This window comes from Drosophila grimshawi, unplaced genomic scaffold (assembly GCF_018153295.1).
Source record: "Drosophila grimshawi isolate 15287-2541.00 unplaced genomic scaffold, ASM1815329v1 contig_848, whole genome shotgun sequence".
Classification (NCBI taxonomy): Eukaryota; Metazoa; Arthropoda; class Insecta; order Diptera; family Drosophilidae; genus Drosophila; species Drosophila grimshawi.
Window position 1 is genome coordinate 4360879 of NW_025063692.1, and position 14462 is coordinate 4375340.

The 14462-nt window shown below is 39.6% G+C and overlaps 2 protein-coding genes across 2 annotated transcripts in view; one reads left to right on the forward strand and one right to left on the reverse strand.

Annotated features, from left to right (window-relative positions):
* Positions 1–721: 721 nt before the first annotated feature.
* On the forward strand, positions 722–2511 carry LOC6566356. The gene is made up of 2 exons (XM_001991900.3): positions 722–1887; positions 1965–2511. The coding sequence occupies exons 1-2, from the start codon at positions 835–837 to the stop codon at positions 2193–2195; spliced, it is 1284 nt and encodes a 427-aa protein (XP_001991936.2). The 5' UTR covers positions 722–834; the 3' UTR covers positions 2196–2511.
* A 3975-nt stretch (positions 2512–6486) lies between these two features.
* Positions 6487–14462, reverse strand: part of LOC6566217 (tyramine beta-hydroxylase) — a 36361-nt gene continuing 28385 nt past the window's right edge. Inside the window, 7 exon segments of the mRNA XM_032738800.1 lie at positions 6487–6809; positions 8603–8790; positions 9301–9650; positions 11041–11432; positions 11544–11695; positions 11975–12002; positions 12004–12331. Of these exon segments, the coding sequence (XP_032594691.1) occupies positions 6509–6809; positions 8603–8790; positions 9301–9650; positions 11041–11432; positions 11544–11695; positions 11975–12002; positions 12004–12331 (1739 nt within the window). The 3' untranslated portion in view covers positions 6487–6508.

Consider the following 14462-nt stretch of genomic DNA (forward strand, 5'->3'; position numbering starts at 1 on the left):
ACGAGCGAATACTCTCTGGCGGGAAAGTGTTTATTTTTTTATTACTTTAATATTACTCAATTATTACTTTTGCAATTTTCAGTTAAATTCCATCTCGTTACTTCAAAATAAATATATTTCTTATATTTAAATGGTAGAGAAATTATGTATATATAAAAAAGATTATATTATCTATTAATTCAAACAAATGTATATTAATATTTATTTATACACATAGTCAATGGTTTGCAATAACTACATTAAGTCTGAATAAACCGGTTTTTCTTTTAATCTCGCAATTCTTATCTTCAAGTGGACAGCTGAGTCGACTGATTTCTGAGCCAAGACTCTATATATATATATATATGTGATTGCATGTTTAAGATGATGTATTCAGTTGAATCAACAGATTAATTGTTAGACTTTTTGCTGATTAGCTCGAAAAGCTATTGAAAAGGGGACTTTTGCTATAAAAAAAACCCAAACCCAACATAATTCTACAGACACGTGCTGTAGTTCTATCTCTCTCTCTCTCTCTTTCTTCTTTCTTTAATCAAGCTGTAAGAGAGGTTATTGATCCCTCTCTCTCTCTCTCTCTCTGTCTATCGCTCTTTCTGTTTTAAGTAATGCTCACTCCCTATTTGCTTGCAGGCGAATGTGTTGGAGCTGAGCTCTTTCTGTGCGGACACTCTCTTTGGCCAGTCGCATCGATAAGCTTATTTTTCGTGACTAGTTCGCAAAAGTAGGCACGAGGCACGAGACACGTGTCACGCGCGCATCTACGCCTTGACAAGCTTCGCTGCCAAGTTGAGATCAGATCAACTCTGCTTCGATCAGTGCAAATCGAACGTTCAAATGATGCGGACGTTATCGCTAATCGCGTTGATTTTCGTGGCGGGTGTTACGGCGGTCGTTGCTGCAGGCTGCGAACTGCAAGTGAAGGATCCGAGGCCGATTATCGTGAAGCGGTTCGGCAGCAAGACGGCGATCGTGAGACGAGCACTCGATCGCCTCAACATGTTTCCGAACGAGACGACGACGTTTCACTGCCCGACGGGCATCAACTTCAACAGCGTAAACAGCAGAGACGCGACAAAACTGAACGTGGCTACTGCGGAGCTGCTCTGCACCGAGGAGGGCTTATTTCTGGGTTCCAACCAGATCATTCAACAGCCGCGCACTAGCGGAATTATCAGCTGCTCTGGCGGCTTCAGTAAGAGGCTCTATGAGAGCAACAGCAGTTTGATTGGCTGCTCTGACGATCAGATGACGCTGGTCGTCGGCTACCGGCTACAGGGCTTACCCGACGTAAAGATCCTTGGCATTTGCTACGATTTGAGTGCAATGCGTTTCAGATTCGTTAGCTTTTTAGCTTCTGCGGCGACCAATTTACTCTTAGAGCTGAACACTGAGAACGAGTTGAACGACGTGCACCTGGACGTCGATATCGGCAGTTTGAGTACATATTTTCGATTTCCCACTCAATCGGAATTTAAGCAGATCCAACAGCAGCCGCAACACGATCTGGGTGATCTCTTCGATGCGAAACTCTTCGAGTATGACAGTTTGCTGCAGGATCCGGAACAAAAGCGCAAGCTGAGTGCATATGGCGATATGCTCAGCATTGTTTGGCTGCGCTCTCTTCGCTCGGGCAACTGGCGCCACTTTTTGAGTGCTCTGCGTAATACGCACGTTGACTTTGATGTGCGCTTGGGTGTTTCGGACATCGCCACGCTGCCGCTGGCATATAACTGTAATGCCACTCGGCCGCTGCAGTTCGTGGGCAGCACCGAAGACAGTTCGGTGCCGGTGCCGGTGCCGAAGTACATTTGGGCGCATGTCCGATCGCTGTATCCAACGGATAATGTGCACGATGAATTTGTTGTTGTCGCCCACAATTCCCCATACGTAAGTTTCTCTCTCTCCCTCGTTCTGTCTGTCGCTCTTTCTGTTTTAAGTAATGCTCACTCTCTATTTGCTTGCAGGCGAATGTGTTGGAGCTGAGCTCTTTCTGTGCGGACATCTGCTCTGAGATAACCTGGCTGAGCGACACTCTCTTTGGCCAGCTGCATTTGGTGCCCAACTATGGCGTGATGCACTGCTGTCGCCCCGATCAGCTCAATAAGCTAACGGACTTTCCGCGCATCGAACCGCCGCCGCCACCACCACCCCCGACGATATTAAAAACAACAACGCCTTCAACAGTTTTGCTTTAAGAGAGCAGCGACGCGTGCAGATTACTCTTCTTTGCCATCATATTGGTTGCTTAAAAGTGAGCTTTAAGCTCTCTGTGATGATCTCTCAGCTCATCTGCCGCCAGCCAAGCTTTAATATCCGCACATAAAAATAAAGTGTGATGGGGAAAATGAGGTATGCTTAAATTGCATTTAATATTTAAGCAAATTTGTGATTAATTAAGGCAAAACGATAATGTGTGCAGAGCCAATGCATAATATACAATATACATATAACTAACGAGTGTAGTTTGAATTAAAAACAGGCCATCAACATAATAAAGATGTGATTTTTTAATTCTTTTTATTAAAGGACAAGCGCCATTTAAAATGCAAAAGAGAGAAAGAGAGACAGCGAGAGAGAGAGAGAGAGAGAGAGACAGTGATAGAAACAGTCTTCACTTTGTGTGTGTGTGTGTGTGTCACGGCAATGAATATTAAAATTCTTGCGTATGGAATTTGTTATTGGATGATTTCGTTAAAAGTTTTAATTGGATTGCAAGCGTTATGAAAGCATTAATTTCATAACGGTGAACGCCCGTTCTTTTTTTCCCCCTTGCGAAAAATTGAAACTGAAACCGAAAGCGAAAATCAATTAAAATGGCGCTCAGTTGATGCGTTCAAGGCTTAAATATCCGTGCGCTTTGTTGGCCAGGCCAACAGACCACCAGCCATCTGGCTTACCAAAATCGATTGGCAAACAAAACACCAACAAGCAAACAACTATTTATATATAGATATATTTATTTATGTATATATTTTGGGCTTGTCGTGTATTTCTGGTGTGCTGTTCTCCTGTTCGCATCTCCTCCTCCACTCTCCATTCCCAGCCAATTAGTGCTAGTTATTAAGAAAATCGCATCAAGCACATTTTTCCAGTGACAGTTTTCAATTTCTAAACCTGGAAAAAAAAACGGGCTGCTCAGAAGCAAATTGATGCTGCGAAAAATAACAAACAAACAAAAAACCACAATAATCAATATATAAAAAAAAAAGATGAAATATTGTTAAAAAAAAAAAATAAAAATTCGTTTTACGCCCTAAATAATGAAAAACAAATGTTGGCTTCGTACTGGTATGGTGGTCATTTTTATTATTAAATTTTTAATTTTTTTCAGATTTTTGTTTAGCGTGAAGGCTCTTGTATGTATATAATTTATTTAATACATATATGTATATATATATAAGTATATATATAATTTTCATTTTGCTAGTTTTCTTTTATATTTTTAGTGTGTGTGTTCTTTTTTGTATTATATTCTTGTGTGTCTATATGTATGTATATATATAAATTTGCATCGACATACATAGTTTTTGTTGTTGTTGGTTTTGTTTTTTGTTGTTTAGTCGTAGAACAATTATCACATCTCACACATATTTATTTATTTATTTTATTTTTTTTTTTTTTGTTTTGTAGCTACACTTAAAACCGTATCCATTAGATGTTTTGTGCATATGTATTTTGTTCTTTGGCTTTTTTTATTATTATTATTTTCTTTTTTTTTTTTTTGGTTTTCGTATTCATTTGGTTTTTGTATATAAATCCTTGTAAAACTATGCAAAATCGCGTTCCTCATCAAACTCCCGCATCAGCATAAACATCAACGTCAACAACAATAACTACAACAAAAGACAGATCTGTCATCATAAATAACATATATAAGAAAGTTAATTTCAGAATATCATTCAATATACTCAATCATATTCAAGCTTGAGTGGCTGATTTAATTGTGAATCTGAATGCTAGAAAACTATCGATAGTCTTAACATGCCTCAGGATGCATCCTAACAATTATAGAAGACGCGCCAAGCTTAGTCGATTAGGTCGATCGGGAGTCAGAAAGGATTCTGTTGAGTTGACCACTTTATGCACACAGAAAGCTATGAGATTTCTTCTTCTTCTGCTTCTTCTTCTTCTTCTTCCATATTATAAGTAGAACACTTGCAGTTTTGTCACATGAGTAGTTGTTTTCATTCATCTACACTCACTCTCTACTCATACTGAACTCTACTCATTGCAAGCTTTACAAATGTTTCCTTGTATTGATACTCATATCTACTCATACTCATTCGTTCTTGTGGTCATTTATACTCATGTTCATTCATCAAGTTCAAGTTCACACACTCATATCTCTTTAGTTTGAAAGCAAACTCCTAGTCAATCCCCACCAATATTCATAAATTCCCAATCATTTATACTCGTCATCTGTGCTCAAGTTCAGCCTTGGTTATACTCACTTCTAGTCAGACTTGTGTTGATTTAGACTCATGTATACTCACTTAGACACTGATATCTACTCAATCTCATTTGAACTTGCACTCACCTCTACTCATATACGTATTCATTCAAAGTCACAATAGTCTTAACTCATCTTCACTGATACCCTTTGTTAGTTACATTTCGACGCATAATCATCTCTAGTCAGAGTCACAGTCATCTCTACTCCTACTACTCATACTCATATTCGGACTCATGTCTACTCATAATTTCATTTCGACTACTGTGATTATTCAGTAATCAATCCCGTCACGGCTGCAATTGGTGTCTTTTAAAGCGACTGTGCCTATCGATTAACTTTAACTATCGATAGTTTTCAAATTGGACATTGGCCTGGCTGTTGGCTGTCCAAGAAGGAAACACTCATGCTTTGCTTTTTGTTCTCTTGTCTTGTTTGTTGTTGCATGGCACTCTTTGCCGGACACTTGACACTTGACAATGGGGGCGGCCTTTTGGTAATTAGAGTTGGCCGGCCACCACTCACAGTTATCTCTTGGACCCCTTCTTCTTCTTCTTCTCTCATTTTAGTTGGCTGGGCGCTTTCTTTTTATCTTGCACTCGCATTCCAACTGACACTCAAAAGTTGGCTCATTTATATTGTATAAACAGTGCCGTTAGCACTCATTGAAAACATTTTCAGCTGCTGCCACTTCTGCTGCTGCTGCTGCTGCCACTGCTGCCACTGCTGCTACTGCTGCGGCTGCGGCTACTGCCACTGCTGCATCTGATATTGCTGCCCCAACCCTGGAGGCACTGGCCTGGCCCCCTTCACTTATACCCTGTACTCATTACAAATTTTACATAAATGGCATAATTATTAATTAGATCATTATTATAATTATTATAATAATTATTATTATTATCATTGATTGTAATACATATAATTATTATATTTAATTTGTATTTTATCAATCCGTTTGCTCATTTCAAAAAAACAAGTTTCTCAATTTTTGTTTAACAAAAAGCAGTTAAATATTTTTTGTCTGATAGAGATTTCGAAATACTTTTAGTCTAAATTCTGAGTCTGGCACATCAAAGTATTTTATCACAAAAAATACAACAAAATATATATATATATATAAATCATTTAAAAACTGAGGAAACTATAAATAATATAAAAACAAAAGAAACGCTCACTAATTAAATTTGTGATTTCATAAGATATGTAAATAAAATCTTGTCGACACTTTTATGTGAGCAACGCCTTATTTGTTCATTGTTTTTGAGGCAGCAAGTACAAATTAATTATTTTAATTATTTTCAAGCAATTTTATTATTTGATTGTAAGACAAAATGACTCACAAGTGTTAGGAGTACAGGGTATTCGTCGTCAACTCAACACTTGTGTTTTTTTTCTTCTTATTTTTTGTAGCAGCTTCTCATTTATTTTGCTTACGTTTTCTCTCCTTTCTTCATTCACATTTCTTTTGTGTCATTTGGCGCTTTAAGCTGGGCAGCAGCAGCTAAAAAAAAGTGTATTTGTGTGTGTGTGTGTGTGTGTGTTAGCCAAGTTGTTCTTCTACTGTCAAATCGTCGGCACTTTTCAAAGGCCAACAATTCATTAGTTATTTAAAGAAAGTTTTACGCTCCCTAGCCTCAACCTCCTACCACCCCACACCCCCCACCGCATCCCCGTCTGGTGTCCCCTGGTGACCTTTTATCTTTCACATTTCAATAATGCTGATGCTGATGCTGATGCTGATGCTGATGCTGTTGACAATCAAATACTTTATAAAAACGCAACAAACGCACAACAACAACAACACACACACAAAAAAACAAAAACAAAAAAACAACAAAAAAAAAGGGGTCTTAGAAACCCGATGCCAAAAAGCCGCTTCCTTCCTACTTAGTGTGTTCTGTGTCCAATATTTGGAGTTTTTCAATTTGTGTTTTGCATTTGTGTTTGTGTTTGTTGTTCATGTTCGTGTTCGTGTTAAACAATTTTCCCATTTCCCCAAACCGCCCCACCCCCGCCCCCGCCCGCCCCAGGTCCTTTGGCAACGCTGGCGTTCGCCTAGTAGATGCACTCGCCGAGTAAATCGCATTCACCCTTCTCGAGTGGCTTGAGCCAGAGCGGATTGTAGTTGGGGCACAGTTTGCGATGGATGGGCATTTTGATTTGCACCGCGGTGGGGTAGACACCCTCCCAGTTGTGTCCTTCGAAACGCTGGCCATCGGATCGGTTGCATTGCATGCTAAGCGGCTCCTGGATGTACATCGTGTACAGCTGGTCGATGTGGGGCTGTGTCCATTCGATAGTCCGATAATTCACCGAACGTGCCCCATTCAAGTGTATGCCATGCTGATGCTCCTTGCTGCAGTGTTGCAGTGTTGCACAAAAGAGAAAGAAAGAAAGAAAATACAAAAAAATACAATCAAACGAATGTGGACAGGATTAAGTCTTGTAATTGCCTTTTTTTTGGTTTTGGGTTAGCAAGAAATGTCGCCACTTTCACCCCCAAAAGCAAAGCGATTTCAATCAGCAAATTTCTGCTTTTGCTGCTTCACTTTCCCGTTTGCCTAGCCTTGAATCCTTGAATCTGTGCCGCAAATTGGGTCAACTACTTCTTCTTTGCTCATGAATACGATATTTTCTATTTTTCTATTCGCTCTATTTTAATATTAATTAGTTTTTGTACCGTGAATCTATGAAGAAGTTACTGAAAGGCTATATTAAATTTGTGCTTGCCTATGTAACCTAAAAATAAATATATATATATATATATATCTGCATATATATCCTGATGAGTCACTCACAAAAATTATAATCTGATCATCGATTAGGAATTGCAGATTTTCTTAACTAAAACTCAGCAACTGGCAGCTGGCTTCAGGGTATTTGCCGGTCGAGCAGTCTCGACTAGCGCATTCTAACTTAAAAAATATATATTTTAGAATTGTGTTGCTTGGCTGCAACTTTGAACAAAGTCGTCGTTAACAAGTCGACAAGCGTTGCCAACTAATTCAAAAGTATTATGTTTTTCTTTTTTTATTTTTTTTTATTTTTTATTTTTTCTATTTTTTTTTTTCTCATTTGTTGGCCTGCATCCATTTAGCTGCCATTGGCAGAGTTGAAAGTTTGCAACAATGTGGACAGCACCTTTGTTTTGGGTTTGGCTTTCACCTGTTTGTGTAGCAAGCACCCCGTAAATCTTCATGAGTTTCTCAACTGTGGCACAATGAGATGCGGCTGGCTTTTGTCTAGCCGGGTTGAGGAGAGTTGAATCCCTTTTAAGCCAGCCTTTTTGGTCCTTTTGTAATTTAACCGCAATTCGCACCCAGAATGCCGCAGCCCAAAAACTCGCTAAGTCTCTAATCTAATGTACATTTTTCTTTTTTGCCTCCATTTGTTGCAGCCATCCACGAACACCTTCGCTTGTTACACTTGCCAAAAAACCAGATGTGATTGTTTGAAAATCAGAAAACAAAACTAGCAAGTTGAATTCTTAATAAATTAAATTCAAGTTGTTAAAGTTGAAGCAGATTTTCAACGAATTAAAATTGAAAGAAAAAAAGTATATAAATAAAAAATGATAATGATAATTTTAAGAAAATTACAAAATATATTTTTATTGTGCAATAAATTTCCATTTCTACTTCTCAAATGATATTGCAAACAAAACAAGAAATTTGAATTGTTAATTTGAAGAAATTGTGGGCGTTTCTGCTTCTAAATGAGAAACGCATATAAGTTTTTGTCAAGTGTAGTTTTGGGTGCCGTTTGGCGTTTCAGCAACTGGTTCTGGTTGTGGTTCTGGCCAGGCCCATTAACGCTGGCAATTAGCGTGCACCTTGGCGCCGCTTCTTGCGTAGCGTTTTGGGACAGGCAGGAAGCTGAAGACATTTCCGTTATGAATACGCTTCGAGCCACACAAACCGGGAGCCACAACAAACCATGCCGGAATGTCAAAGTTTTTGCCTTTGATGGCCAAATGCCAAGCCAAAGCAATAAGAGCGACAAAGAAGCGAAAGACAGAGAGATAGAGAGAGAGAAGCAAAGCCCGCGCGTAGATTGAAAAGTAATGGAAGACATTAGCGACTCGAACCCGAAGCCACCCAACACCACCCAACACCAGCCAACACCAGCCATAACCGACCATCCGCTTACCGCTTCATGTAGATAAAGTAATCCTCGAGTGTCTCCTCGGAAACGGAACTTTTGCACACCTCCAACTTGGTGGCCGGATAGTAGTGAATATAGTTGACGCACATCTCGTCGCTAATTGAGAAGCCACCCAGCGTTGCATTCACATCGTCTAGGGTATTATAATAGCACGTTGTCACCAGAGCATCACCCTGCAACAGAGAGAGAGAGAGAGAGAGCAAAAGAGAGAGAGAGAGAGTGAGTTAACTTTTCAACTGCAGAATTCCTGCATCACTAAATGAAAATCGCTCTGAAAACTCGAAAGATATTCTGATTTTATGAAATAATGATTAAATATATAACAAAAACAGATTTTTTTCCTTTTTTCTATTTTTTTATTATAAGGAAATTTCTTTGATCTAAAAAATAAAATCCTTATTAAAGAAATGAGACGTAAGACGAGCAAATGAGATGTTAAGAAATGATTACATAGCCAACAAGAGGAAGAAAGAAAGCTGTCATAATACACTTCGAGAAAATGTATTAGTATCTAGAATTGTTCAATATAAGCTTGACAGTTGACAGCAAGTGTATAATTTTAGCTGGAATTGCTCGAAACTTGAGCAAACATCAGTTGTATTGGATCAACATTAACTTTGCAATATTTGTTCTACATTTTCGAGTTGTGCGTAAACAAAATAGTTTCTTAAATGAGCACTTACCGGTAGCACACGAGGCTTGTAGTGCAAGGTGCGCATCTCCTGGAAGTGATTGGAGTAGTAATCATCGCGATTCACCTCCCGCAACTCCTGTTCGCCCCGAAAGTGTCTGGTGAGGACGCGAACTCCGCGCAGATGCGTATGCAGCTGGGAGCCAAAGATGATGATGCCGGTGCGGGGCAAAGCAGCCCGGGTGCAGTCAGCGATGCAATAACCGCTGAGTGGGAACGCCTGCTGTCTGGGCGGTATGGCCATTTTATCAGTGTACTCGAGGCCCAGTTCCATCACGCCGGCATCGTATTGTCGCAGTGTCTTTGATAATTTGATGCGGAAACCGGAGCTGTCCACGAGTCCTGCCGGGCGTATGATTAATATTAATGCAATTGCTGCGCAAATTAAGAGAGAAGCAACTGCAGCGACAGAGGACGAGGAGGAGGACGAGAAGGAGAACGAGGAGTAGGACGAGGACTAGGAGATAAGGATTTGTGTTGTACACCTCCAACACATATACACACACACACACACACACACACACACAAGCAAACACTTGCTTTTATAGACAGTGGCTGAGTGGTGCACTCAAAACACTGTCAAGCTCTTGTGGCTTCATGTAATGCGCAAGACGCTGCCTCACACACACACACACACACACACACACACACACACACACACAGTGTGTGTAGCTATATATATGTATATATATAATACATATATAAAGGGACACAAGGACACTTCAAGCAGCAATAATGACATTTTGCTTCTGCTTGTCGCAGTTCGCAATTCACAGTTTCCTTTCCCCCTTGTTGTTATTTATACAAAAGTTTTAATGAAATCATCCCTATGCATACATGTGTGTGTGTGCCTGAGTGTGTATGTGAGAGGAGATGGGGGGGGGGGGAGTGGTTTAAAGGTTGTGAAACGAGTCACACAAAAGCAGCTCAACAATCATCAAAATCGAATTACCCCCAAACAGTGCATTCATTGCCATTGTCAGTGTGACCAATATTTGTTTTTCTGTTTGTTTTCATTTTCTGTTTTGCTTTTTTCTTTTTTGAAGCCAACAGCCACACTCTGCTTGGCAAATGTCAACAAACAGGAGCAACAAATTTGTTGAAGAGCTACGTTTGGCTATTCTGTGTAGCTTTAAACAAATTTGCATACGTTTCAAAGAAGAAAATATATACTTTAACGGTATTCGGGCTTAATTGGGATTATCACCAACTCCTCATCTCGTCACTCAAAAATTAGGATGCCAAAAATCGAATTTTTATCGATTGAAACTCATAATCGTTAGCGGAATCGATTGAGATTCTTTGACAGACAGACTGACAAGGCGAGATCGATTCACTTTTGATGCTGATCACGAATATATACATATATATATATTTATTGGGGTTGCAGATGCAGATGCTTCCATCCGAGCTGTGTACAGCTTGATGATAACTTGATATCCTTTGAAATGTTGCTCAATTGCAAGAAGGTTCCATAATCAGCTGATATTATTATAGTTGAGCAACATTCCGCAGTCAACTCTGAATTATTTACCATAATATAGCAGATACCATAAAATACCAGAATATCTACAGGAAGTTTCATACTTGATTTATACTGATTGGATTTGGAACAGTTTTGAGAGATAATAGGGAAAACAGCTTACTTTAATTATGCTTACAGCTTCAGCAGCTAAAACCTTTCCATCCACCACCCACCACACATACCGATATGGGTTTAGACTATACGCACCTGGCTGTAACTCGGGATTATTGAAGTGGACCTCGAGTCGAACGTAGGGATTGAAATTGTCGCCACCGATGGGTAGTCCCGCCTCGGGCGGATAGGTAAACGTGCTGGCTCCCATCGCCCAGAGAGCCATTACCTTGGAGCAGACCTTCGCCTCGAGGGGCAGCTGCTCACAGTCGCCATTGTACAGTGGTATCTCGATCTGTGGCTCTGTCTCGCAGTGAAATACCTCCATGTGATGCACAATGCCCGGCGTCTTAACGATCGGCTCAAATTGCACAATGTGCAAACGATTCTTGACAAGATCATCCAAGCGCTGCACATGGCACCAATAAGTTGTCTCCTTATTGGGCACCGGTGCTTTCTCCAATGTGATTTCCATTTGATCCAGTTCGCTTCATTTCGAATAAAGAACAACAAATCAACAATCATCGCATGCAAAGTGAGCAGAGAATGCAGAGAGAAGAGAAGAGAAGAGAGGAGAAGAGAAGAGAAGAGAGACTTACGTTTCGGGTATGATTATCTTGTCGGCTCGCAGCAGTTGCAGCATCTTGAGACCCGCCTCATGGGGTGCACTCACATTGGGCAGAGCAAACTGATGATCCTCGAGCGACAGCTCCGATTCGCCGCGTGCCCAAACCACATACATGGTGCCCTCCTGCGGGGGGCCGGGTTGTGGAAAGAAAAACAGATTAAGATTAAGAAGAATGAGAAGATGTGGGCATCAGCATACACTCAGAAAAAAAAGAGCTATGAATTCTTAAAAGGGAAAGTATATTCCCAAAAAAAACCAGGGTTGTTTTTCCAACAGTTCAACTCTAATATCAGAACTTAGCCAGTGAATCTCATCATTTTCCGCTGAGTTTTAGAAATTTGTATTTTTCTGAGTGTAGGTAAAAATGATTGTTACTCAGCTTAGACGAATAAATGTACGTACATGAAGACGTAGATCGAGGGGATCGCAAGTCGAACTTGCGCTTGAAGGCCAACGTGAACTCGTCCATTTTGAAGACCTCACAGTCCTGCTGGTAGTCCTTGCGCACCCAGCGACCATCGGGACTGGTGTAGGTGTCGGTAACCACATTGAAGAAACCATTCTGATTCTCAAAGAAACATATATCCGCATCGCCCAATCCGCCACGTTTCGAGAAGCCCAAATAGAACCAACGATGCTGCTCATTGAACGCATTCTGCAAATGGAAGAGCACCTCCTGCTTATACCAGTCGACCATCCAGCTCAGCTTGATCTCCTTATCATCCAGATAGATTTCGTGTAGCTTGGTATCCGATAGACCTGCAAATGTGTGTGTGTGTGAAGTATATTTTAGCTTGGTATCAAGTTGATAAGCTCTTCTCAGCTCAGTCATATTTGGAATCAATTCTTATATCGAACTTCCTCAATCCTCAAATCGAACTTGTTTCTCAGTCAAGTCTTTTATATTTTACATGCTTCATTTGTCAAATAGAACTGAACTACTCAATTTAGTTTTAAACCAATGGTTTTTCATTTATTTTACTATGTTTTTCATTCATCAGCTAAAATTATTTTCTCAAGTTTGAATCTGTAAATAATATAAAACAATTAAAAAGAGGTCAACAATGAAGCAAAAAATAAAATAATGAGAAATATACTTGATGAAGTTTACTGAGTAGCCTTTGTCGACTCAATCTTGAATCAAAATATCGATTTTAATCGATTTCCGATCACAATCGTTCAAGGGCGCAAGGTATTTTCTAGCATTTGCTAGTATCTGCTAGTCGAGCTCTCTCGACTAGAGCATTCGAACTTGTTTTGATTTATGGCTCATTACTCGCTCAGATCAAAACTTTCATTAGATAAATTGGCTGGAATTCGGAGTAATTTGCACAGTCATTTGACTATGACTATGACTCTGACTCTGACTCTGACTCTGACTCTGACTCTGACTCTGACCATGATTTTGTATGCTATTTTATGACATGGTCGAAATTAATGATTGCAATTAGAGGCACGTCTACAGTTACGAGAGAACAAGTTAGGAAAGATACGAGAGTACATGATGCGATAATCAACTTGGCCACGGCTCTAATTACCAAAAGTGTAAGAGCAAAGCAAATAGCATTTTACCATCTCTCTCTCTCTCTGTCTCTCTCTTTCTTTCTCTCGCTGTATGTATCTTTCTATTGTGGTCTCTGTCTCTCTGCCTCTGTCATGTTGGCCATGTTATCCTACTCTGGCAACGAACCGCAGCAGTGTACAAGGAGCAGGTCATCAGATTTATGTTACCGACAGACTTCCAGCCAGGCAGCAGAACATCAATTACAACTCGGTCTGAGTGGGTGAATGAATGGATGGGTGGCTGTGGATGGATGCGATGGATGCGATGGATGCGATGGACTCGAGTAGAGTCCCGAGTCAGTGGAGCGGCAGTAACGAGTAAGAAAACCTAATAAAATGTCAAATCCAATTGGCAAACATACACCAATTCACACACACACATTGTGTGAATGTAGTTTGCCAAGTATATCAAACTGTTTGACAAGCCACGAATAAATAGATAGATGAACGCAAACTCAGCTAGACTTGTTCCCAAAGGAGCATATACATACAAATATATATATATATATATATATATATATATATATGTATATGTATATGGAGTGCAGAAAAGCGACAGTAAAAACACTCGATTACAATCAAAATTGACAGCGATTCGTTCGTTGAGTTTCACTATTCAAATTTCTTTTTAGCCCAGCTCAAGATAGATGTGTGGCTGAAATCATTTGGTTGTCATGATGAATTCGTAGAGGTGTGTAAAGTATATACATTATATAGATATATATATCTTTAATCAGCAATAGCAGTCGAGTTGATCCATGCCCAGTCGGTCATTCATTCAGTCATTTTGCTGTTTTATCACTATATCATATAGCTAACATAGGAACAATCGATCGAGAGATGAGTTTTTTTACGAACAATTTGTTTGTTTACCCAGCTACCCTCGAAAGTTATTTTGCCGACAGCATTCGAACGAACAAACTATCAAAAATCGGTACGCTTTTCACATTTATAATGAAGTTTAGGTGCTATCAATTTGAAAAGTTGTCCACTAGGGTATGCAATGCGTGACCCTTTTTTATGTTCATTTTATATCGAATGTATTCTCAATGGGATTAACCGCTTTAAACAACGAAAAAAAGAAACATTCGATTTTGTTTTGATAGAGAAAAACAAACATTCGAAATATGAAACAAGTATTATATTTAACAATTCGGATTTGCATATGGATTTATTGGAGCTTTGGAGCAGTATCCTTTTCCACATTTTATCAATTTTTACTTTAAAATACTTGCCAAGTACTTGTATAATTGGCTTGTTGAGCAAACAGATTCAACTCTGCGAAATATCTCAACAAGTTGAACTTTTTTATTTATTTGATAAAACG

Coding starts and splice junctions, on each gene's coding strand:
- LOC6566356 (XM_001991900.3), top strand. CDS start 835: ATGATGCGGACGTTATCGCTAATCGCGTTGATTTTCGTGGCGGGTGTT. Junction 1,888..1,964: donor TCGCCCACAATTCCCCATAC/GTAAGTTTCTCT, acceptor ATTTGCTTGCAG/GCGAATGTGTTGGAGCTGAG.